Source organism: Solanum pennellii, chromosome 6 (assembly GCF_001406875.1).
Source record: "Solanum pennellii chromosome 6, SPENNV200".
NCBI lineage: Eukaryota > Viridiplantae > Streptophyta > Magnoliopsida > Solanales > Solanaceae > Solanum > Solanum pennellii.
In genome coordinates this window covers 6,589,827-6,616,915 of record NC_028642.1, presented here as the reverse complement: position 1 = coordinate 6,616,915, position 27,089 = coordinate 6,589,827, and the positions used below count along the sequence as shown (strand labels likewise).

At 35.0% G+C, this 27,089-nt stretch overlaps 1 protein-coding gene across 6 annotated transcripts; it reads left to right on the top strand.

The window, feature by feature from the left end:
* The first annotated feature begins 98 nt into the window (after window positions 1-98).
* LOC107021509 (SNF1-related protein kinase regulatory subunit beta-3) lies at window positions 99-11,153 on the top strand. 6 transcript variants are annotated; one of them, XM_027917408.1, is made up of 5 exons: window positions 99-275; window positions 407-559; window positions 2,854-2,988; window positions 10,315-10,423; window positions 10,495-11,153. In XM_027917408.1, the coding sequence occupies exons 4-5, from the start codon at window positions 10,391-10,393 to the stop codon at window positions 10,816-10,818; spliced, it is 357 nt and encodes a 118-aa protein (XP_027773209.1). In that variant the 5' UTR covers window positions 99-275; window positions 407-559; window positions 2,854-2,988; window positions 10,315-10,390; the 3' UTR covers window positions 10,819-11,153. The 6 variants fall into 6 exon arrangements, with proteins under 6 accessions (XP_027773209.1, XP_015077673.1, XP_027773211.1 ...); XM_027917410.1 differs by having other exon boundaries at window positions 115-275; window positions 10,507-11,153; XM_015222187.2 differs by lacking the exon at window positions 2,854-2,988 and having other exon boundaries at window positions 101-275.
* Window positions 11,154-27,089: the final 15,936 nt, after the last annotated feature.

Sequence of the window (27,089 nt, the reverse complement as noted above, 5' to 3'; positions counted from 1 at the left end):
AAGGTGTCCCATTGCATAGTTTGTTGAAGAATATTATTAGTAGCCCCTCACCAATTTCCCCGTTTTCTACCTCACTTTTTTTTAAAAAAATAAAAGAAAAACTAAAATAAAAAGAAGAAGAGGGTTTTACCTTTTTTTTATATTTTGAAGTAAACATAATTCATTTGAAATTTTGATTGTTCGGCGGAATTTTCTAAGTAACAAATTGACGTTCACCTTCACCATAGCAATTTGAAATCTTTGTGCGTTTTTTTTTTCACTTTACCCAATCTCAGGTGAATATTGGTCCTTTTCTCCTCTCTTCTTCCAAAATTCTTGATTTGATTTATTTTTGCTTGTTAATCAAAGTTTTAGTTTGTACAAATAGCTGTTCTTCACAGTTTAATTTGTTGGGTTTTTCTTGTAGATGCTTTTCTGGTTCTGCTGGGATTCATTTAGCATTTGATTGTTATTCCTTGCCTTTTCTCAAGACGAGGGCTTTCTGGTAAAGTTTATTTGATCATTGCAGCTGAATTAGGGCTTTCTGGGAAAGTTTATTTGATCATTGCAGCTGAATTAGGTATGTTTTCAGTTTTTCAAATTTATTATGTTCTGTTGACTAAACCATGAAATCTTGAATTTACATATTTAATATTTATGGAGTAGATGGAGCAACAACTACATTAGTGTAAAGTTATGAGAAAGAAATATGTGAGCTTTCAATGAGGTTTCTTATGTCCTTTTTAGAGAACAAATGGTTAATTCAATCAATTACTACCCTTTAATCCTTCGTTAGTTGGGGTTTGCTATATAAATCCTATGTATTTCTGTTCGTTCTGGTTGATATAGGGAGCATTTCTCTCCACGTGCCAATCCATTAGATTAAATGTTTCTAGAGGATATATTAAAGTTCATACAGAGGAAAGTAGAATCATTACCAAAATATTTATTATATCAAGTGCCAACAATTTCGTTCTACGAAAATATTTGGCCAGTTGATCGAAGTGGATAGTTTCCATATGTTTCTACAATTCTCATAATCTAGGAACTTAGCTTGATTTCCATCAAACCAAGTGATGCGGTTAGAAAAGAGAAGTAGGACCCCTAGTGACTAAAGCTTCGATTTTAGTTTCGGAAAAATTCTTGAAAGTAGCTAAAATTAGGTAATCAATATGAATTTCCTTAAATGGACCCTTCTTTCTTAATTATCTTCTTAGGAGTTGGAAATGTCATTAAGATCTAAAGATAGATGGCAAAGAATATTTTATTTTGAAAGCAACAGTATTGTTACCTCTAATAGTTGTAGGACGGACTCATAGATCTTGGAACATATATGACGGCAAGGCCTAAGCATTAAACTATGTGTAATGTGAATCCCCCCTTTTTACCGTACAATGTATTCTCACCCCGTCAACCTCCTCAATCCTCCTCCTTTATCGGGGACTTGGGCCAACTGTTCAAGGCTCATGTAGGTGAAGTTGATTCTCTTGTTGAGGATTTGGATCTTGCATTTAATTCTAGATCATTTTCATCAGAGGTTAGGTTAAATCAGATTCTAATTCAAATAAAGCTCTTTCTTCACATAATCTTTCTGGACTTCTTAAAGCTGGGTGAAGTTGCTACCCACTGTTATGTATATTCTAGTTTGCTTGGTGTTAGACTATCATTTGCTTAAAAGACTTCTGGAATGAGAACATGTATCCTAAATAGCAGTTAGGCCAAAAATGTCTGTAATCGAAAGATAAAATTTATTTTAATGGTAAAAGTGGAAAGGAGAACAGAAAAAATATAACAGTACATAGTTGTTACTAGAATTGTCTGGATTTGAATGTTGTTCGCATGCTTCCGGACGCTTCCAAAACCAGTTGTCAATATTGGTAATATGTGTCTAATGAGCGGTGGCCTCTGAGACGTGTACGCATATTACTCTGCATGAATAGAGTGCATCAGTAGCTACTAGAATATAAATATGGGTCATTGCCTGCATATTATCTATCTTCCAAGATATAGTGAGTGAGGAAACAACTTTGTGGTCATTTAGAGGGGAGTCTGAGATTTTCGGGAGATCAAAGATTTCAAGATGTTTGGTAAGCAACTCTTTTGCTGAGCTATCCACTTCCGTGTTAGGTCAATTGGTTCTGTGATTTGCAGTTTTCTCATTTGAGCTTAATGTGTGGTAACTCAGGTATGGCTGTGGTACATTTATGCCATGTTGGTAAAGGAAAATGAGCCTTCAAAGATTTTCTCAATATAAAATTTCCAGTTTCTTGCTTTTATAAGAATCAAACCTCTTTTGTTAGTGTTAATGATATCAAACATTTCACGGCAACCGAAAGTAGTTTCTCCCCCAATTGGACATAATCATTGATCCTTTGTCTGGTATGCATGATCGTGTTAGATCAGGATCGAATTTGTGATTTGGAAAAACAATACCTGGTTGCTTTTATTCATGCTTGTTTTTGCTTTAAAAAAACCACATCTGTGCTCTGAGGCTTCCTTTTTGCCGCAAACAAAGCTATTACATTTGGTTAAATTCATTTTATACAGTGTTACACTAATGATAAAATTCTTTCATGCACTTATCTAGATTGATGACTATAGTATAAAGTGTAGTTTCTTTCTCAAAGATGTCTTCTCTTGTTGTCTATAACTTGTTGTTCCCGTTGCTTCGGGTATTGTATTATTTTCTATTGATGCTGTTATTTTATCAATTATTTCCACTACGGCTTCTTCAGTATTGTCTTCCCTTTTAATACCTGCTTTGAAACTAAATTGTGTGGATTCTTCACTTTCGATGCCGCAACCAAGTCAGATTCTCCAAAAATGCCCTCTTTTTGGAGAATCCGACTCACTCACTGACATTTTTTTGAACAGTCCGAGCAACATAGCTTTGAAATGTTTTACTTGAGACGAGGGTCAATTGGAAGCAATCTCTCTACCTTCACTAAGTAGGGGTAAGGTCAGCAAACAAACCACCCTCCCCAGACCCCACTTGTGGGATAACAGTAGGTATGCTGTTTTTGTTGGTGTCTTCTTCTAGTCATTCTTTTGTTGCTACTCCTTGTTTTCCTTTTTTTTCCTCTTCCTTTTCCTTTACTTCCATTGTTTGTTTTGGCTTTTCCCAGATGTAGTCCACTACCAAATTTATAGTTGTCTACCCGCAAAGGTAGGGTAAGGTTTGCATACATCTTACACTCCCCAGACCCCACTTGTGGGACTACACTGGGTATGTTGTTGTTGAACCTCTGAATTAGAACGAGCACCAAAAGTAACTGTCAAGTTTCCCCAAGGGTTTAGTCGAAGTCGCAAAGGGTGAGGGACTTGTGACTAAGGTCATGGTTTTGAGTCCTGTGTCATGCCAATTAAACCTACTATTTAAGTTGGGAAGGGTAGAGGGTGCCCCTTTATTCCTTAGTTTCGAAGGCTATAAGGGTTCGCCCGAACAGATTTATTGGTCATCCAAAGAAAGAGGTATCTACCAAGTGAAAATGCTAATTAAAATAGAGGAAATTATTTGTCCTATTTTTCTGGATGGGATTGGTAGTGTCTTCAGAATGTCTTTTGTTCTTTTCTTTCCAACTATCTACCATATACAAGTAGAAGTGATCTTCCACCAGTACTCCTTACTATTTCTTCTCCCCACATTTCTCCGGCTGCTCAGAAGTTTCACTATGGAACTGAACATAGCTCAATTTATCCATAATATACGAAAGAACATGTGCCACAAATTTAAAGTTGTCTTACAAAGTAGAAAATGGTGCTCATTAGTTACACTTTCCTGCCCACATAGTAGGCACGTTGAACAAATTTGAAGACATCTTTTCGGTAACTTTTCTTGAGTGGCATGCTTTCATGACAACCAACCACTCAAATCCAGAAACCTTTACTGTACTTTTGACTCTCCAAATAAGCTTTCAGGACCAGAGCACATTTTGATGAGTTCTGTGATTCAAATTTCAGCAGACTTCATTGTGAATTTCCATCTGCTATTCGACCTTCATTTAAACTTTTTTGGAAACTTAGTGCCACCAAAAGTGGTCAGTTGCTGGAGCAGACAGGTAAAACCCTCAATTTCCCAATTATTTAAAGCTCCTTTGAAGATCAAATCTCAACCATGTTGATTCCAAATATGGTTTATCTACCATGATTTTGAAGGAGAATTGAGTATATATTAAGAAAGGTGGACTTTAAGCTATTCCAATTGAGTGGTCCTCTCCAAAATTTAGTGTTTCTTTGGCCCGGACACCACGGTCGTCAAAAAACAAATTGTGTTTCTTCCATTACCCACTTTGATTCCCACACTGCTCAGAACCCATGCTACTGATTCCTAATGGTTTTTCCAGACACTACTACCATGGGAGCTTCATTTGTAATCGAGTCATTATTCATTCCATATTACTGTGTGACAACGTGTCTCCATAATCATAATGTCATCTCTGTTATAAACCTCCATAACTACTTCTGTAAAAGACTTTTATTGTGTGATCTCAGAAGGTTTATGCCCCTACCACCTTGCTTCTTGCTAAGAGTTAGGACTTCCCATTTCACCAGACTGACTGATGCTTCTGTTCTCCGTATTACTACTTAGCTTGTCTAACTTCTTTTCTACCCCCCTAGGAATTGGGAAGACAACTCTCATACAATTGGGAAGAGCATCCAATATTGAGTCAATTAGTATCAATCTTCTCTCTAAGGATAAATATTGAGCTTTTCACCTTGCCAGCTTATTGTCACATCTCTCAATAACCTCATTCCAGGTATCCACTGATTTTCTCTTAGGCCCCCAAGGTATAACCAAGTACTTTGTTGGAAGAGTCCCCACCTGACAACCTAGATTCTTTGCAGAACTCTGTAGATTTATTACTTGGTTTACTTGATATAAAGAGCTTTTGTTCCAGACTTCCAGTTAACCCTCAAGCCAGAAAGAGCTTAAATAATGGACAAGATTTCCCTAAGGTGTCTGATCTGATCCACTTCAGCTTCACAAAACACAAGAGAATCATCTGCATATAATAAATGAGAAGTTTCACCAGCAACACCAACTTCTGTTAGGTCTCCAAAGCCTCTAATCCAGCCATTAGACATTGTTGTCCTAATCATATGATTTAGGCCCTTCATTGCTCAAAGAAATTGAAAAGGTGACTTGGGTCACCCTGTCTAAGCCTCCTTTGAGATTGGAAGAAACATACAGGATTGCCATTCTTCAAAACAGAGAATTCAACACTGGAATTGCAAAACATTAATCATTTGATCCCATTTATTGCCAAATCCCATATCCTCGAGTATTTTCAAAAGAAAACCCTAATTAACATGGTCGTAGAGTTTTTCAATATCCAACTCGCATAGAACCCCTGGCCTATCAGATTTTGTTCTAGATCCCCCAACTCATTTGCCAGCACAATATTTCATTATCTGTCTTCCCCTCAGAAAGGCCATTTGATGAGCATCAACTAATTTTCCCCTTACTGTGTTTAATCTCTATATATGACTTTAGATTCTAATCTTGTGCACTCCACCTATTAAGCTTATTGGTCTGAAATTTTATAACTCTTCTGCATAATTTTCCTTGGAATCAGAGCAATAAAAGTAGCATCTAAATGTTTCTCAAAGAACTTATTTTGGTGAAATTTGTGAATCGTTTGCATCAAGTTTTCTCTGAGTGTTTCGTAACATTCTCTGAAACACCGCATCCTGAATCCATCTGGACTAGGTGCCTTGTCCTCTTTCTGAGTATAGTAAAGAAAATATTATATAATTATTTGCTAAGGTACAACTAGAACCCATACATCGCAACATGTCAAATCAAATTTACTTGCAGTTTGTAGCTTTGACCGTGACAGCCTATGCATTTTACATGAAATTTAGGAGATTTCCGGTATGTTCTTCAAGTGTATTGAGGATTTGACCCTCGGTATGTTATCAAAGTTGATATATTAGAGTGAACAAAACCTAGGGTCAGGATGGATTTTTCGATTAAGAGATAAGAAGCTTTGGCTTGATACCTAAATAACAAGGTGCATGGTAATGCTTACTTTTGATGACTTATTATGACAAATTGATGATGGTAGCTTTCTCTGCCTATTCTGCTGTTTTGTTTGGAATTTGGGTGGGGAATAAACTGGTGGGAAATTTTCTATTTTCTTAATGAGGTAATTTTTTATATAACACCAAAATCAAGTGATTGCTGGTGTTTTTGAACAGTTGCAACCAAAAAATTAGTCCTCACTGATTAAATAGCTCATGAAATAGAGCACTGCCTCTACATTTATGTTGAATTGTGAAAATATGAATATTAATAGATCTCCCCGATATCTTTGTGATCTAAAGGGTGTGCTCAATACTGGTCATGAAACAGTTACCTATTCGTCTCTTCAATAGAAGTACTTCCTTTTTAGGATTAAAGAATGGTTCTTTTGGAGAAAGGAGATCAAGTTTAACTTTCTTAATTTAGTTAACCCTATATCTAAAAGAAAGACCATTTAAAAGGGAAATATGCCTATTCAGTGTAGGAATGTTGGAGATTGGAGGTCGACTACACCTACCCTACCCTTGTGTTTCTTTTGATAGCTACGGTGTCTGAGTTGTCTTGTGCACACCTCAACTATTCTATTAGGTACCTGCGACCTATCATCAACACAGGTACCGGATAAATCTAGCTACACATAATCTACTTTGACTGGCTGAAAGTGCCTTCCAAAAAATGATTTCAAAGATCTAGTCCACCTCCTTAGGGACCCAATGAGAATCTCTTTCTAGGTTGTTACTGATTCCTACTCAGATTTCAGGTTCCATATCTCATACTTGTTTCCCGATAATATTCTGTAGCCTTAATTTAATTCTAATGCCAATGCCAGAAAAACCTCAACCTAACTAGACTATGCATAATTAATGCTCTGATAAAAGTTCCTACCATTCCTTTTGCAGGCCTAGTTTCCTTTCATATTGTAAAATTTCCTCCTTCAATGATCACTATTTGTTCCAATGTTGACATGGTTGCCCACCTTTTTACTTAGCGGTGAGGAGGAATGAAAATGGTTCGTTTATGGTTTTTATGAAGAGTATTGTTAGCGAACCTGCTAAAGTATGGGTAGTGATGGTACTTAGCTCACTGCTAAGTGTGTAGGGTTGGGAACTCAGTTACGCTTGGATTAGTCCCCTAAACAGAGAGTCAAGCCTGAGTCTGGTTTTCCAGGATCTACTTAGTTAATTGTTGCAACAGATGTCACCATGTTATGGGAAAAGATGGTGCCATTTCCGATCTCAATAATGAGGTCAGATGGGTGTTAATTATCTATATAATTTCTGGATTCAACAAACTCGTTGTGAGGTCTATATTTTATTTAGTATAAGTTGGTGTACAAAAATATAGTGGACTAGGCTCGATGAAACATCTTAGTCCAGCACAGACTATTAGCATTAACTAATTTTTAAAGTGTAACAGGGAATATAATTTCGCTCCAATTTATCTGGTTATTCTGATGTAATAAATATCTATACATTTTAACCAAGTTTACTTTAAGATAATGTAATCCAAATTATGAATGCCATTCAATAGAAATTCTCATTTTCCATTATCTTTTTACTATTAAAATTCATTTCTTCTACTGTTTTAATCTAACCACATTTGAAACTTACCTAAATTTGTTATTTTATATTTGTTCCTGGATTTGGCGATGAAAATATAGTTTTCTCAAAAAATATTCATTTATTAGTTTTTAATCTGTAATTAATTTAGTTCTTAACTTGATCTTATTCGATGAGAGAGTAATCCAGTGTCGTGGAGCTTGAGCCAGCATTCATCAGTAGTCTCATAAATACCCAGAGAAACAAGGAGGCAGCTAAGGTCTGGCTAGGTGAAGTAGTAAAGTTAGTATTTGGATATTGTGACAAAATTCAATTCAATTTGTTGCCCAGGACTTCTTATGTAAGCGTGCTTCTGGGGATTTCTCTTTCTATTTTGCTTAGTTATTCTTTGAGGACGAGAGATGCTGAGAAATGTGTTGTTAATGGCTCTCAAAATAAAAGATTAGTGATGACAAATGATTGGAGGGGGTGTGACAGAAGCTACAGATGGTTTATTTTTAATCTTTATCTAAATCCTGTTTCCCGAACTGAGCAAAGAGCTCAGATATAGCACCTAGGGCAATGGGGAGAGAGTGGTTTCTTGTTCTTGGTGATGAGAGAAGAATATAGAATCATTAATTAACAAGTAGACTCAATTTTTTTTTTCCTTTTCTTCTAGATTTCTTTGGTACTGGGAAGAGAGAGAATCTTATATGAGGGCATCATATTTGAAGGTGATGCTTACAGTCTTTGCATGAATTTCATTCCTCTTTTCTTCTTCTAGAAAATATCAGAAACTTAAGAACCTGCACTTTCTATAAAGCTTAACGATTTTTGCATTCATTGAAGTGCATGACAGGCAGTAGTGTATCTAAGGCTGTCTGCAAAATGATATCATTGAGTTGTCTCATTAGTGGAAATAATGATGTTATTTTTGTTTGGTGTTTTACCTTTTTAAATCAGAGAATTGGTAGCTGGTTTCCAAGGAGGTGGAGAGAATTTTGCTTGATCTTTAGAGCCTTTGGGTTTTTGAATGGATCCTTGATAGAAGAACCTTGGGGTTGAGAACAATGTCTGTTGGGGGTGGGGGTTCTTAGTTTGTCACTAAGTTAATACCCTTAATTGTTAGAGTTAATGGTCAAAAACACACCAAAACTATCACATTTTTGTGAGTTCATAACTCAACTATCCATCGATCCATTCACCTACCTAAATTATCTCTCCCTTTGTATGAGAAACACCCCGAGTTGGCCAACACACGCCTATTGTCTATTGGGAAAAACATTTGACCAACTCAGCATCAAGTTGTATTTTAATGCAAAGGGAGTGATAGTTTAGGTAGGTTAAGGGAACAATGGATAGTTGAGGTATGAAACTCGGCAAAAATTGATAGTTTAGGCGTGTTTTTGACCATTAACTCTAATTATTAACCAACCCCATTTTTGGATGATTTCTGTATGATCACAAAGTTACAACCTAGTAATTTCTGGTGATCAGATTTTTTGTTACTTTTGGTGTATCTGGAATAGTGGAATGTAGGTTAGGCCGGAGGATATGACAATTCAAAGAAAGAGCTTGACATGAGGGACTAAGAGAGTGTTAGATGAAAGGGACTTAAGAGCAAATTTAAAGGGGGTTAAGTGTTTGCCTTTTTTCCTTTCATTGAAAATTCCATCTTCTTTTATGGTTGTGTGCTTTTGTGAAACCAGCACACACACTTTCTCTCTCTTTCTTGGGTGCAGGCACGCCATCTTGGCACATACTTTAGAGCCAACTTGTTTGTAATGAAAGCTATTCTTTCTTTGGTGTCAATGTGATTCAAATGTCATCATTTAGAGCAATTGAATTTGAGCCATGCACAGGTTTGCTACTGTCATTTCCCTATCACATGAGTGTAGTACTCATTGTGTACTAATATTTCCAGTCAGTCACGATTGCATTTGAATCAATATAAAGCTTAGCAAACCGTGACTCTTGGTTCTTGGCGAATTCCACGCACTATGTTACATACAATTATTTATATCACCAAAAAGCAAGTCCCTGTGATGTCTTACGGTTGAAAGACAATGGCATTGAAGGGATATTGGACTGCTCACCTGCGTAAAGACATTGAATTATTTCTTAGTAAAAGAGGTGGTGATATGAAATGAATGAGGTTATATTCTCCAAATTAGTTCATAGCTGTCTTGATGATGCTTTTCTTCAGGCTTGGCATGTTCTAGAGAATAGCTCTATGTAAATCTTGCTGTAAGGTGAGGGGGATACCTTATTCGGTTCTAGGTGTTGTAGGACTCGATTTGGGTATAAAAAGTGGTGACCACTTCTCTAACCAGAACTTTGTCCTCTCAATTTGCAACTATCACTGAATAGACGATTGTCTTCCATCTCACATATGTATGTCTGACATAATTTTCCTACTATAGTTCACTAAATTTTTTTTTTCCTCATCAGTTCTGCTTAAGATACTTGTATTGTTAAATTTCATGATGTTTGATTTAATTTGCAGACATCATTTATCATTTGGTGAGTTTATCTTATGAGCAATGTGGATTCTTTTTTAGCATTTCTGTGTATACCTGCTTTAATAATTGGAGAGATGACATACAAATAGCTTGTGATAATATATTTTGATTCATAAAAACCCTTATGAGTCATGGCCATGTCCTAATTGTCCGACAGTGGAATGTAAGCATCTAAGAGATTTTTCATGCAGTGCCTAATCTCGAAATTAGTTCTATTTCTTGTTTACAATAGGATATGTTTTATTTTCAGGTTAACTTGGGAAAGTTTTATCTGCTGAAAACTTTCATCTTATTAGCTAGACTGTGCTGTTTGTTTTTGAAGCAACATGAACCACCCTCATCCATATGGTGAAGATCATGTAAGTCATAAATTCTGTAGTAACTGATAGGTGATAGCTCTGGCATGTTTTTGACTTAGCCTGAATCTAAGTTATACACACAGGATGAACCCACTGTCATGGGCTTTGAAGTTCCAAGATCACCCGATGCAAGTTACAACAATGTGTATCCTGGGCATTTAGATGAAGGGAGGGAACCACCGATGGTACCGCCACATTTGCATCACACCTTGCTAAACCACCCAGCTACAGGAGATGAATCAACCTCCCTCCCATTGCCACAGAACGCTGTGCTAAACCATCTGTATATTGAGAACGGAGAAGTCCCGAGGTCAGTTGTAGCACTTGGTGTAACACACCGTTTTCGCTCAAAATATGTAACGGTCGTGCTTTACAAACCCGTCCAAAGAAAATGAGGTAGCACCAGCCATGCCTGAACGTACGCACCGTCTTTGGCTTGTGGTCTGACGATAGCAGAGGTAAATACACAGTAAGTTCTGCAGTGGAGAATGTTTATTTCTTCCCAGCTACTAGTAGTAGGAAAATATGGTAGCAGGTACCCTTGGACTTGAATAATTGAAGTTAGATGTTCAATAGTTTTAAAAAGTTTACATGTATTATGGCAAAAAGTTAGTGATGTCCCTGTTAGTTTGCCTTGACAATTATATTTTTGAGTAGCTCTTCAATGTTGACGTGTGTGAAAACCTGTTAAGCACCTTGTTGCATTTAAGAAGTTGCCAAGTTCACTGCATTTTAAAATGTCCTTTAATCTTGTGGCCTTAAATATGTCACGTGGAAAGCTAAAAAAAGAATGAATCAATTTAGTTTCAAACACAATAAAAAAAGAAAGAAAGTTATTTTTTAGAAAAAACGGGAGGAGCAACGTTTTGTACCTCCCATGTCCGAGCATAATTTTAGTGGCTACACTCGTAGATTAGGCTGACAAAAGTAAAAGATGCCCTAGAAAGTATGAGGATTACAAAATATTATGATTGTTATAAATATATTTGTATTATCGTGAATGTCTATTATGTGAAATTCTTTGGAGAAAAGTGAACCTACTTGTAGATTAAGTTAATTTTTCCTTATAAAATGAAGGAGTTTTTCTTCCTCGTAATTGATCGGTGAATATACGTCAATCTTTGAATATCATTCAAGAGGAATAAGAAGTCTTTTCTCTTCTTCTTACTTAATTCTTCTTATTATTTTATGGAGTTCGTAACAATGATTTAGATATTAATTTTTAAGGGGTGTACAAAGAAAATTAAATAATTCTTATTATTTTATGTAGTTCGATAACAATGATTTAGATATTAGTTTTTTAAGGATGTACACAGAAAATTTTAAAACCTGCACCAAACCGATAATTCTAATCACATTGAAAAAATGATTTAACCAGTGGTTTGATTTAATTTGAGGGTTAGGAGTTTTTTTGAGCAAACTTTCACATGTGGTAAACACAAAAATAATATTTGTATGTTAAAGTTATAGTTTATATAATTGCGCTTCATAGCAAACATAAATATATATATTTCGCTATACATATATAAAAGAAAGGAGTTGTATAATCTATTTTTGTTTTGGTATACATATGCAAAAGATCAATTGTATAATCTGTGTTTGTATAAAGCGAGAAAGAGAGAGACAAAACAGAACTGGACAGGGGAATATTTATATTGTATAATATATAAGTTTATAGGACGAAAATATATGTATTTGCATGTGTATATACAATTTTCTCTCGCTTTATATAAACAGAAAGTCTGACTTCGAAGCTCAGCTTAGTCCATGACTTGGGAATAGAGCGAAGGAAAGGTGCCCTGGATCGAGAGATCCTTGATTGTATAAGTGAGAGAGGCGAGGGAGAGATTGGCGAGCGAGATCTGGAAGAGTGGCGAGCGACATATGGGAGAGGAGAGAGAGGGGAACGAAAATATATGTATATAATTTTTTCTCGTTTTATACAAACACAAACACATTTTATAAATTTGTGTTTGTATAAAAGCGAGAGAGGCGAGGTAGAGAACGAGAGTGCCAAGTTGATTTCCCAGGAGAGAGGCGAAATAGTAACAATTTGTTATGGGGTGTAATTAAATCAGACTATGTTTAATAGCATTTAATTTGAATTAATAGTTTGTTATTATATACAATTTTTCCATTGTTTAAAACCATAATTAATTTAGTAGGCGTTTGGTCGTGTGATACCATATCACGATATGATACTGTGAGATGGAATCAACGTTTAGACATTTGATTTTACGCTAATTACATCTCATGATTTCATATTCTCCAACCATATCATATGAAATCATATTGGAATACCATATCATATGGAATCTAAGAATAAATCAAATTGAACTAACGAAATCAACTTACATGTATATAATTTTTATAGATATTATACATAAAATATTTATTGTAAAATACTTTATAAATATTTCTTAAATTATTTCAAGCGTGGATTTAGAATTTTAAATGGTCCACTCAAGCTTAGGAGTATGAGTAGCTAAAAAAGGGAACGAAAGGGGGATGTGATCTGGATCGTAGAATAAGGTAAAATGGACGGTTGTGATCAAATTTGAGCGTGGGTCAGGTTGTTGGGTTACAGAATGAGTAATCTGGATTGAATTAATTGGGAAATGATTTACAATTTTAAAATTGAATAAATATTGGGTAGAATTGACATAGAAATAGGGTAAAATTTAAATAAATTAACCCGAGGTTGATTAGGTTGCCACATAATTAATCGAATAAGTTTTAGAAATAACAAACATGATGTAATGACCCGCTAGGTTATTTTGGTCACTAGGACTATTTTTACTATTTTCGTAAAAATTATAAACGAAGATTTTGAACTATTCAATAACTAAGATTATTTAGTTAACACAAATTTATTATATAATTAAGGGAAAATGCACAAGTACCCCCTCAACCTATGCTCGAAATTCCAGCGACCCACTTATACTATACTAAGGTCCTATTACCTCCCTGAACTTATTTTATAAGTAATTTTTACCCCTTTTCAGCCTACGTGGCACTATCTTGAAAGAAAAAATGAACCAGTGTTTGGCCCACAAGATAGTGTCACGTAGGCCGAAAAGGGGTAGAAAATTATTAATAAAATAAGTTCAGAGGTAATAGGACCTTAGTATAGTATAAGTGTGTCTCTGAGATTTCGGACGTAGGTTGAGTGGGTACTTGTGCATTATCCCTATAATTAATATAGTTAATAGTTAGTGGACCAAATATATAATTCATTTAAGGAAAAATTACACGAATAAACAAACGTATGCTACTTAATTACTCATCATAGCTACAATTTGCTATAATTATCATGCACGACTAACATTATACATTAATTATGTGGGCTGATTTTGATTTTGTATAATTAGCTCCAATTGTATATGTATAATTCGGCAGAATATACAAATGCATATGTATAATATACAATTATTTAATCAATATACATATACGATTTACTTCTCTCCCACTCTCTAACCTTTCTCGCTCGCCGCTTTCCTCCCTCTCTCAATCTCGCTCGCCTCTCTCCTCTCTCTCCCAATCTCACTTGCTTTTTATACAAATGCATCTGTATAATATACAATCTTCTAACAAAAATACATATATAATTACCTTTCTCCCACTCTCAGCCCTCTGTCGCTCGCCTCTCTCCTCTCTCTCTCCCAATATCGCTTGTCATATATACAAATATATATGTTCAATATACAATTATCTAACTAATATACATATACAATTTACCTCTCTCCCACTTTTTTCCCTCACTCTCGCCTCTCTCCTCTCTCTCTCCCAGTCTCGCTCGCCTCTCTTCTCCCTATAACATGTAGCTACGGATTGTAATTATCAAACTATAGCTATGGAGAATAATTAGGCTATTTTTTAGTGGCATTATGTGAAAGTTACCCTTCATTCAATACATTTTACTATTGGCCCATATTGAAATAAGTTAGATCGGTTACACAAATGTTGTATCGTAACTTGAGAAGAAGTAGACAAGCACGACCGGTGGTGTGGACAGGAGAGTAACTTGCGTATTTTTGGTGAACATTCAACTGAATGTATTATTGAAAAATTTAGAACAAAAATACCACTTTTATTAAAGAGTTAGTGGAATAGTGTAGTACAAAAATGGTAGGGTAGGAGTTAGTTAATCATTGGGCAAGAATCTTTTTCTTACATTGAGTTTTATATGTCCAATTTTCAATTTGATTTGCATAGCAGCGAGATTAGTGAATCAATTTCTCGACTTTACAATTCTTTTATTACAGGTTGAATTTATCCTTATATTTTAAATTGAAATTTGGAGAATGAGATGGTCAGAAACAGTAAGGAAAACATATAAAGTTTAGATATAAATTGCTAGTTAACTTCTTGAGAATTCGTAAATTTTTTCATAATTAAGTTGTTCTTGACATGTTAGTATATATTTAAATATTATGGGTATTGTAGTGTAAGAATATCATTATATTTATAATATTTAGAGAAAGTTAGACTTAACCCTAGGATTGAATTTAAGAAATATGAGACTTGACAAATTAACTTATATCAAATTTAGGAACTAGATTACAAATTTGTGCTCTATAATTTATGGGTGATTTAGTCTCACTAAAATTCTAGGTTTGTCCTTGTCGACTTAGATTCAACCTTTTGAGTGATCCTTGGGGTTCTAAATGGAAGTATAAATGGACGTCTATGGACACATTTACTTATGAATATTGCATTTTTTTTGGATAGATTGTGAATGTATGAAGGGTATTTTGAGGAAACCTGACACGTGTTCGACTTTTGAGGTATGTTAAGACTTTCAGACTTGTTGAAGGGTATTTTCCTATTTAAAAATTAAAAATGGATTAGATAATGGGTAAGGGCGAAAGATGGGAGTATCGTACCAAAGGTTTGACGGGCATTGATACGAGTACCGGTGATATAAAGAGAAAGTTTATTACTATAGAATGTGGGTTGAAACCAGAGAATGCCTAAGTACATGGGAATTAGTTGATTTATTATTGACTTGAATTCTTTGTATGATTGTGTTTTTCCTTATTGCACCTGTATAGTTGTAATAATTTAGGTGGTTATGTATTATGCTGATATTGATTGATTGAGATGCATCATCATCCCTTTTATTGAAATAACATTGTGTACATGCATTGACATTAGATTGAGTTGGGCACGTGGAGATCGACCGTGCTGGGATGGTGAGATGTTAAGATGTTAAGATTATAATTTGGCCACGTGGAGACCATCTGTGCGGAAATTAATTGATTTTATGATAGTGCATTGAGATCGTCCGCACAAACACTTGAGATCGTCCGTATCGATATATGGACTTTGCGAGTCCCCCATGGGTCATGAACTCTCGATGTATTTCCGAGGAATATCATGTATATACGGTTGAGAGAGTGTTGGGTATTCTGAGACACATCATATCATGGTGTCATATTGCATTGCACTTCATGACATCCTTCATTCTTGATGATTATGTGTTTTTTTATTGGTGGTTGGAAAGTATTTGATATTTGATTACCTCTATTTGATGAAGCTTGACTAGTAAGTGTAATATAGACTTGTATAAGTAAAAAATTAATTTTTCTTATATAAACTCATGTCACTACTTCTTTGTTGTTGGTCTATTAGATATACTGAGTACACGTGGTTTCGTACTCATACTACACTTGCTATACTCTATTGTGGTGCAGGTTGTATTTCGAATTTGAGTGCATTTCTTGGAACTTGAGTCTGAGTTGGATTACCTTGGATTTGTGCTGACCTGCTTGGATATTCTGCTGCATATACCTTCATCAATCTCTATTTATTAGGTTGCTTTGGTATTTTGATAGATAATTCTTATGTTTAGACTTATTATATATTTAGGGACTTGTATTGACTTTTAGAAGCTCTTTTACTATGACACTAAATCTTGGGGTGATAATTTAGGTTCCCATTTCATACTTGAAAATGACTTAGTGTTTGGATATTATGTTTCACTTATATTTCTACTTTAAATATTGAATAGAATTGGTGAAAGTATTGGGTTGACTTACCTATCGTTTTGGGAACATAGGTGCAATCATGATTGGTGATTTTGGGTCGTGACAAATTAGTTCAGAGTCACAGAGTCTCACAAGTACAAGAGTTGAGTCTAGTAGAGTATTGTGGGTCGGTGCGAACACGTCCGTTACTTATCTTTGAGAAGCTACAAGACTTTAGGAAATTTTCTCTTTCATTCCTTATTATGCATATGTGGTTTAGTTTGAGGCCAATTTTTTTTTTTTTGATCCATGCTCTCACAAATTGTGAGGAGATGTTTTCAAATTTGACCCTAGTGGTAGGGGATGATATTATGCGGTGTTGTTTGAATGTTTTGTGGTTAACAAGATAACTTAGTGACAAAATTTTGATTTAAAAGATGAAGTTTAGGAGTTTGGAAAGTTGCAAGAATAGTTTTCTCGAGGTGTGATTATGATAAGGATACTCTAACTTTGTCTTAACTTATATGATGATTTTATGACCTATGTGTATCAATGATAAATCGACAATTCAATAGTGGGATGGTACGATATAAATATCTTAAAGACAAAGTGTAAATTTAGAGGATCATTGATTAATGAGAGGATACATTGTAAGGCTATGAGGAAAGATTGAGGAAGGGCAAGCACATGAAATGTGATTAATTGTGATGAAAATTGAGATGGTAAGACTTATTATATGATACGTCTGGAAAATTTTCATTCTGTATTTTTGAGTAGATGTATACTGAAGATAATTTGAACAATTCAAGTTGGATGGAAGAATGACCATATCGATATTCATTTGATAGAAGTCATGAGTTCTGTCAAGTCTATACATCTATATTCATTTAATAGAAGCCATGAGTTTTGTCAAGTCTAATACATCAAGAGATTATAAAGGCTAAATTAGATATCAATCAATAAGAACATTTAATGTGGCGGATAATGATAGACATTGATAAACTCATATTGTGAGGAGCTTTCCAGATATTAAATAGAGAATTAGTAATAATAATTGAAAATAAAGGGGAGAAAGATTCTTTAGTTAAATCGCTAAATATATCATAGACCAATATAGAGTGATTGCAAATATTACCTACATAAATAACTAATTGTATTGGGATAATCAAGGTTGTTCAAAGTATCATTTGATATGCTCTTGGTTGACTATAGCTTTATCTCGAGTGTAGATCTACTTCATAAATACATAACTTATTTGGATTTGAATATGTTTTGAACCTCTTCTTCTATGATTTATATATTCTTAACCGGTAGATAATTCTTAGTGGTAATCGATATATAACATCGATCTTATGTTGTTGACTTGGTAGTACATGACATGTGGACATACTTAACTATTCTGAATGTGGTAGACTTCAATAACATATCAAAATGGAGTAAATTTCTCAACATCATACAATTTCATACTAACTTCAAATATGTCTAATATTTCAAAATTTAAGTGGAAGGATAGTCCCAATACCCATTCAAGAAAGGTATTTTTGTCTCTAGAGTTCCAATGTGTGGGAACAAGGGTTGCTTCACATATTTGTCTTATCTTTGTGATACTAGTGATGATATGTCTTCTTTAGAGCCCATTCCAATGGTGAAAGATTTTTTATTAGGGTATTCCATGTGAATTTGATGTCAAATTTAGTATTGACTTGTAGTTAGACGCTTGACCTATTTCTATTATTTCTTATTGTAATACTCTGGTGAATTTGAAGAACAGTAACAAGACTTGTTGAGTAAGAAATTTCGTTGGATCAAGTATACTTTTATTAAGTGTTTCTATCATATTGGGATTCATTTGTTATTATTTTCATCGAGGATATATTGGTATACTCCCATAGTAGGAAGAATCACGAGCATTATTTGAGGATGGTTCTTTAAAATACGAAGAAAATTAAGATTTATTCATGTTTTTCTTAAGTGCGAATTTCGATTAATTTGGTGGCATAGTTGAAATGTGTAGAGATCAAGCAATGTATTATGGGGGATCCCAAGAGAATTGAGGTAGTTTGAAATTGGTTTTTGGCCTATTTTAGTTACGACATTTAAAGTTCTTAGGCCTAGTTGGTTAGTATCAATGGTGTTCTCATTCATTACACCTGCATTGACTAGATTAACCTAGAAGTAAGTAGTTTATCAATGGTTTAATGTGTGTGAGGTGAACTTTCTAAATCTCAATGTTGGGCTATTGCCCATGTTCCAGCCAAAGGGCTCATGGCCTAATCCTACTTGAAAATGGATTGGAATTATTCTCTTTATTTGATTTTCAATTCTATTAGGAAAAGGATTGGAATTGTAATCCTATTTGTAGTTGATTTTGGATTTGTAAGGAAAAACACAACTCTATAAATGAAGGATGGTCTTGAGAGTATAATTCAATTACTCATTAGTATTTCCTTTGAAATACATTAGGACATAAGAGAGGTTTGTTAGGGAGCTTTCATCAAGAGAGAGAGAAAAGGTTTCTTTTGCTGCAGTTTTTTTCTGAATCATCGTGTTTACCGATCAACTAACCGTTGGATCAGGATGAAATTTGGACTGAGTATTTATGATTTCTTGTAGGTTGATTTGAACAGTGGAGATCGAATTCTAAGGTCAGCAAGATCCTGTTTTAGGTCCGAAAAGCATCAGTGTAACGACCTGTTTAGTCGTTTTGAGCAGCAGATTTTATTTCTGGAAAAACTGGCTGAGACGACGGAACCCACGACGGACCGTCATGGGCACGACGGACCATCGAGGGGGTCTCGTTCCAAAATACTTAGAATTCTGAAATTTGGGTACTAAAATCGACTCTCTGAACTTCGTAACGGAATGGCAGGACGGGCCGTCACAGGAGTGACGGGCCGTCACAGACTCTTGGTAAAAATCTAGTCTCTGAACTCTGTGACGGAGCAGCAGGACGGACCGTCGCAGGCACGACGGCCCGTCACAGACTGCGTAATCCCAGGCTGGGTCGGATTTCTGTTAGTTATTTAAGGGGCGTTTTGGACTATTTCCTGCTTTAATTATAAAGTTAGAGGGTTAATGTTAATAAGTCTAATTACTTGGGGGTTAAAAGAGGTAACCTTGAGTTAATTAGTGGGATATTATTGCCATCTTTATACTTAATTATATGCTAATTAGGGTAAAAGAAAGAGGGTTTGAATAAGAAAAAGAAAGAGAACAGAAAAAGAGGGAGAACGAGTAGAGAGAGAAAGGAACGAAGAGGATAGCAAGGATTTTTGAGAATTTGCTTGCTTGATCACGCATCTTCGGTGGAGGTAGGTTATGGTTTTTATGCTATTCGTAGTAAACTCTTAATAGCGAATGATATGTGTTGGGTAGTATTGTAAAGTCTTCTATATGCTTAATTGTGTGCATGCATGATGTGATTTTTTATATATAATTGTGATGAAACTAGCATGATGAGGCTATTGAATCTTGAACCCTAATTTTACTTGTTATTGATGATGCCTTGGTATAAAAGAAGGCTTGATGAACTAAATAAATGAGATTAGGGGATCGGGTGTCACGTTCCGACACCAGGATAGAAATAGTGGATCGGGTGTCACGTTCCGGCACCAGGATAGAATATATATATGGATCGGAGTGTCACGTTCCGACACCAGGATAGAATATAGATCGGGTGTCACGTTCCGGCACCAGGATAGTATATGGATCGGAGTGTCACGTTCCGACACCAGGATAGTATATGGATCGGGTGTCACGTTCCGGCACCAGGATAGTATATGGATCGGAGTGTCACGTTCCGACACCAGGATAGTATATGGATCGGGTGTCACGTTCCGGCACCAGGATAGTATATGGATCGGAGTGTCACGTTCCGACACCAGGATAGTATATGGATCGGGTGTCACGTTCCGGCACCAGGATAGTATATGGATCGGAGTGTCACGTTCCGACACCAGGATAGTAGTAGTGGAGCGGAGTGTCACGTACCGACACAAGAGGAATAAAGATAATGAATCTTGAAATATGCTAATATACTCAATCTAAAGAACATGTTTCCCAAAAGAGTATGGTGTGGAGGCTTGAGTCCTCATAGATATGTTCGGTGATGTTATAAATGATTTTTATACTTGTTGCTATCACCTGTTAAGAATATTAGTTGATTTTATGATGTTATCTGAGATATATTGCTTTCTATTTTGAGTTGGCCGATGATATCTACTCAGTACCCGTGTTTTGTACTGACCCCTACTTGTATTTGTTTTCTTTGTTATTTGTGGAGTGCAGCAAACGTACCGTCGTCTTCAACTCAACCGCAATTCTAGCCAGTCTTCATTACACCGGATTTCAGGGTGAGCTAATGCTTCTAGCTTGGACTGGATCTTCTTCCTCATGTCTTGATGCCTTGAAGTTCCGGCATGGACTAGCTTTTGTTTATTTTAGCTTCTTAGAATACTCTTAGTTTAGTAATTTGATCATAGATGTTCTTGTGGTGATGACTTCCAGATTTTGGGGAATAATAGATGTTGAATTTTAGAAGTTATTGAATTGATTTTTATTAATGAGTTTAAGTCTTCCGCATTACTTTCTGTTGATATTAAATTGAAATGTTAAGGTTTAGATTGGTTGGTTCGCTCACATAGGAGGGTAAGTGTGGGTGCCAGTCGCGGCTCGGTTTTGGGTCGTGACAATCAGGGATTGGATGATTTTTTTTATTGATGTAGCTATTGTTTGTTCTCTTTTGACACTTGTTTGTGTAGACGTTAGAAGAATATTTGTAATTCTCTTATTGTTATAGTAAAGAAATTCGGATCTTGTCGATCCCGTGGTGGTTACCTTCGTTTTAAAGGATTTTTCCACGTTAAACTTGGTGTTCTTTATTTTAGATTTTCGTTTTCATCTTTTCCATCACAATACTCGAGTCTTTATTTACTACTACTTTTACTTTATCTGTGTAGGGAGAGGATTTTACTGTATATTGAAATGCAGCTTGAGTTGATATTGATTGGGTTATAATATAGAAAGGTAAGTGATAACTTATGTTTCGAAATAATTGAAAGTTCGTGAGAAGAACTATCTTACTTATATCTTAAACTTGGTGGTGGTTGTGCTTGCATTAAAATTGTAAAGGCATAATATTTATAGTATGTATTTCGAGGTATTTTAGTATAATATTTAATAAGAGAAATTTAAATTTAAGACAATGGAGATAATTAGAGTTTCTCAAGAACGATGGAATGACTATCGTTCATCATTTTGGCAAAGTGAATGTCATAGTATATGCCTTAGGTTGAAAGACAGTGAGTATAGGTAGTCTACCATTGGTACATGTTGGAGAGTGTCCCTTGGCTATGGATGTCCAGTCCTTAGCCAATAACTTTGTAAGACTTGATACTTTAAAATCTGATAGAATTTGGCTTCCAGGGAGGTAAGTAAGTTCTTATTGGAGCATATCTGGGTTTGGCAACTTGGTGATGAAAACTTGTATATGCTTTGAGACAAGGTGTTGCAAGGAAAATCTAGTGAGGAAATTCATGATGGTGAGGGAGTTTTGAGGAAAAATGATCTTATTTATGTTCTTTGGTTATATGGGTTGACTAGATCGGTCATGGAAGAGATTCATAGTTTGAGGTATTCTATTCATCTGAGGTCTGCTACGATGTATCATTTATCAGAAAGTGAAGTATGAACACCATTATCAGATTAGTCTTGAGATGATACTCAAAGGACACCCATACCAGAGGAGACGTGGGAAATGATTGCTACGAACTCTATGATATGATTGTCACGGACCTTGGGTAAAGTTTGATATTATATGGGTCATTGTGGATCGATTTAGCAAATTACATATCTCGTACAAATTCAGACCATTTAAAGATTTAGAGAAGTTAGCCAAGTTTTACATTTGATAGATACTTTGCTTGCATGGGGTGCACATATCTATTATTTCATGTTAATGGACAAAATTTATATCTTCATTTTTGGTGGTCTATGCCCAAAGATTTTAGACTCAGGTGGATCTAAGTACATCCTTGCACACTCAAATTGATGGTAAGTCTAAATAGACCATTTGGGTCCTTGAGAACATGTTGTGGACGTGTGTATGATCAACTTTAATAGGTATTAAAAATATTTTTTATGTTAGAGGAGCTTGCATACAATGACAAGTATCATTTGATCATTGAGATGACACCGTTCGAGGTTTTGTATGTTAGAAGTTGTTGATATTTTATTGGTGGTTAGATGCAATTTAGGTTAGGTCGTAGGGTAAAAATATGTCGAGAGAGTCCTTGGACAAGCTCATATGATTTAGAATAGGCTTCTCATGGCTTAGAATATGAAAAATGAGTTATACATATTGAAAGGTTCATGATTTGGAGTTTATGATTGAAGAACAGACTTTATTAAAGGTTTGACTCATGAAGGGTGTCATGAGATTTGAAAAAGAGGGAAAGTTGAACTTAAAGGTATATTTTTTTTTCAAGATTGTTCACCGTATAGGTGAGATTATCTTATGAGTTAGCTTGCCACCTGTCTTATAAGGTTTTCGCCCTGTGTTTATAATTTTGATGTTGAAGAAGTATCATCGGGATGATGTTCATATGATTCAATGAGATTAGAGATTTCTTGAACAATATTTGAATTTTTAGGACGAGTCGATAACCATATTGGATAGGAAAATTTGAAAGTAGAGGCCGAAAGAAATTATCTCAGTCAAGGTTCAGAGGGGACATCATCTCGATAAGGAAGCTACTAAGGAGTACGATTCGAACATATAGACTAGATATCTCTAACTTTTTAAGCGTATTTGTACATTCTATTATTTTACCGTTCGAGGACGAAAATTTTTTTAGTGATAGATGATGTAACGACCCGCTAGGTCATTTTGGTCACTAGTACTATTTTGACTATTTTCATAAAAATTGTAAGCGAAGATTATAAACTATTAAATAACTAAGATTATTTAGTTAACATAGATTTATTATATAATTAATATAGTTAATAGTTAGTGGGCCAAATTTATAATTCATTTAATACCCTTTACTATTGGCCCATGTATTGAAATAAGTTAGAGGGGTTACACGAGTGTTATATCGTAAGTTGTGAAGAAGTAGACGAGCACGACCGACGGCGTGAACAGAAGAGTAAGTTGCGTATTTTTGGTGAACATTCAACTAAATGTATTATTGAAAAGTTTAGAGTAAAAAAGAACACTTTTATTGAAGAGTTAGAGGAATAGTGTAGTACAAAAATGGTAGGGTAGGAGTTAGTTAATCATTGGGCAAGAATCTTTTTCTTATATTGAGTTTTATATTAACATGTCAAATTTTCAATTTGATTTGCGTAGCAGCGAGATTAGTGAATGAATTTCTCGATTTTTCAATTCTTTTGCTACGGGTAGAATTTATCCTTAGATTTTAAATTGAAATTTTGAGAATGAGATGGTCAGAAACAGTAGAGAAAAACATATAAAGTTTAGATATAAATTGCTCGTTAACTTCTTGAGAATGCATAAATTTATTCATTGTTAAGTCGTTCTTGACATGTTAGTATATATTTAAATATTATGGTTATTGTAGTATATGAATATCATTATATTTATAATATTTAGAGAAAGTTAGACTTAACCCTAGGATTAAATTTAAGAAATATGAGACATAACAAATTACATTAAATTTAGGAACTAGATTATAAATTTGTGCTCTATAATTTATAAGTGATTTAGTTTCACTAAAATTCTAGGTTTGTCCTTGTCGGCTTGAATTCAACCGTTTGAGTGATCCTTGGAGTTCTAAATGGAAGTATAGCAATATGGGCGTCTACGGACACATTTACTTATGAATATTGCATTTTTTGGATATATTGTGAATGTATGAAGCTTTACAAAAAAAATGAAAGGCAAAATTTGAGGAAATCTGACACGTGTTCGACTTTTGAGGTATGTTGAGACTTAAGACTTGTTGAAAGACTTTTCCTAATTAAAGATTAAAAATGGATTAGATAATGGGTAAGATCAAAAGATGGGGGTATCGTACCAATTATTTGGCGGGCATTGCTACGAGTACCAGTGATATAAGGAGAAAGTCTATACAATAGAATGCGGGTTGAAACCCGAGAATGCCAAAGTATATGGGCATTAGCTGATTTACTATTGGCTTGAATTCTTTGTGTTATCGTGTTTTTTCTTATTGCACCCGTATAGCTGTGATAATTGAGGTGGTTATGTATTATGTTGATATTGATTGATTGAGATGCATCATCATCCCTTTTACTGAAATAATATTGTGTACGTGTTGGGCTATTACCTATGTTCCAGCCAAAGGCCAATGGCCTAATCCTACTTGAAAAAGGATTGGAATTATTCTCTTTATTTGGTTTCCAATTCTATTAGGAAAAGGATTGGAATTGTAATCCTATTTGTAGTTGGTTTTGACTTTGTAAGGAAAATCACAACTCTATAAATAGAGGATGGTTTTGAGAGAATAATTTATTGCTCATTGATATTGTCTTTTAAATACATTAGAACATAAGAGAGATTTTTTAGAGGGCTTTCAACAAGAGAAAAGAGAGAAAAAAAAGGATTCTTTTGCTGCAGTTTTTTTCTCCGACTAGTAATGTTCAGATCGTGTTTTTCGATTAACTAACCATTGGATCGGGCTGAAATTTGGACTGAGTGTTCCTGACATGTTGGTGGTTTATTTGAACGGTAGAGATTGGATTCAGAGGTCAGAAAGATCCTGTTTTTAGTCCCGAACAAAAGCTGGGTTTAGGTGGTGTTTCTTTCTATTTATCTTTTGTTGGTGTAGCTATTGTTTATTCTCTTTTGGCACTTGTTGTGTAGACATTAGAAGAATATTTGTAACCCTCTTATTGGTATAGTGAAGCAATTCAGATCTTGTCGATTCCGTGGTGGTTACCTTCGGTTTGAAGGGTTTTTCCACGTTAAACTTGGTGTTCTTTATTGTTAGATTTTCGTTTTCATTTTTCATCACAACAACTGGTATCAGAGCTAAGGTTATCTATATGGAGGGGAATATGAGCAAGATGGTATGTCTAAACGGAAGAAACTACAACATATGGAAAAGCAAGATGAAAGATCTATTGTTGTGAAGAAGATGCATCTTCCGATTTTTTCTGCTCATAAACCCGAGAATGTGACCGATGAAAATTGAGAATTTGAGCACCAACAATTATGTGGATATATAAGACAATGGATTGAAGATAATGTTCGCAATCATATTGTGAATGAGACACATGCTAGAACATTGTGGGAAAAGTTGGAGATGTTTTACGCTTCAAAAACTGGCAATAACAAGTTGTTCTTGTTAAAGCAATTGATAACCTTTAAATACAAGGAGGGCAGTCCTATTCTTGATCATATAAATGATTTTTAGGGTATTCTTGATCAGCATCAGGAATGGGTGTTAATTTTGATGATGAAATACAAGGACTTTGACTTCTTAATACTCTACCATATTCTTGGAAAGCTCTTCGTGTTTCTTTAACAAATTCTGTCATTGGTGGTAAGGTGACTATGGAATATGCAAAGAGTGGTGTGTTGAATGAAGAGGTTAGAAGAAAATCTCAAGACACATCCTCACATTCAGATGTTCTATATATAGAAAATCGAGGAAGACATAAGACGAGATCCGAGGAGTAGAGGTAAAAGTAAAAGCAAGTCGAAATTCAAGAATCCAAATATTATATGTTATCATTGTGAAAAGAAAGGACATATTAAAAGATTTTACAAACAATTGAAGCAAGATCTTAAAGAAGGGAAGAAGGAGGAAAACAATGAAAATAATGTTGTTGCTATTGTCCAAGATGACCTTCTCTTCGCTTGTGATAAAGACGTCATCAATTTTGTATCTCAAGATACAAGTTGGATAGTAGATTCTGGAGCTACATCACATGTCACACCAAGAAAAGACTTCTTTTCATCTTATACTTCTGTTAACTCTGAGGTGTTAAAGATGGGTAATGCTGGTGAGGTTAAGGTGCTTGGTGTTGGCACTGTTTGTTTGAAAACCAATACCGGTTCAACGTTGGTCCTTTAGAATGTCAAGCATGCTCCAGATATTCCAATAAATTTGATCTCTGTAGGACAACTAGATCATGATGGCTATCATAATGACTTGTGCAATGGCCAATGGAAGCTCACCAAAGGCTCACTAATTTTAGCTCGAGGAAGAAAACATTCAAATTTATACGTGACACAAGGATCGATTCTTGGTGACTCTATAAATTTGGTGGAGAGCGAGACTTTATCAGAATTGGCATAAGAGGCTTAGTCATATGAGCGAGAGGGGGATCATCTGTTTGGCTAAGAAGAATTTGCTTGCTGGTATGAAACAAACAAAGGTGAAAATATATGTTCATTGCTTAGCATGGAAACAGAAAAGAGTTTCTTTCCACAGTCATCCTCATTCAAGAAAATCTGAGCTATTGGAGCTAGTACACTCAGATTTGTGTGGTCCTTTCAAAGTAAAGTCAAAAGGTGGTTCACTTTACTTTGCTACTTTCATTGATGATCATTCTCGCAAGATTTGGGTATATCCTTTAAATCCAAAGATCAAGTGTTTGATGTGTTTAAACAGTTTCAAGCCTTATCTGAGAGACAAACGGGAGAGAAATTAAAATGTATTCGCACTGATAATGGTTGTGAGTATATTGGTCCCTTTGATAACTACTGCAAA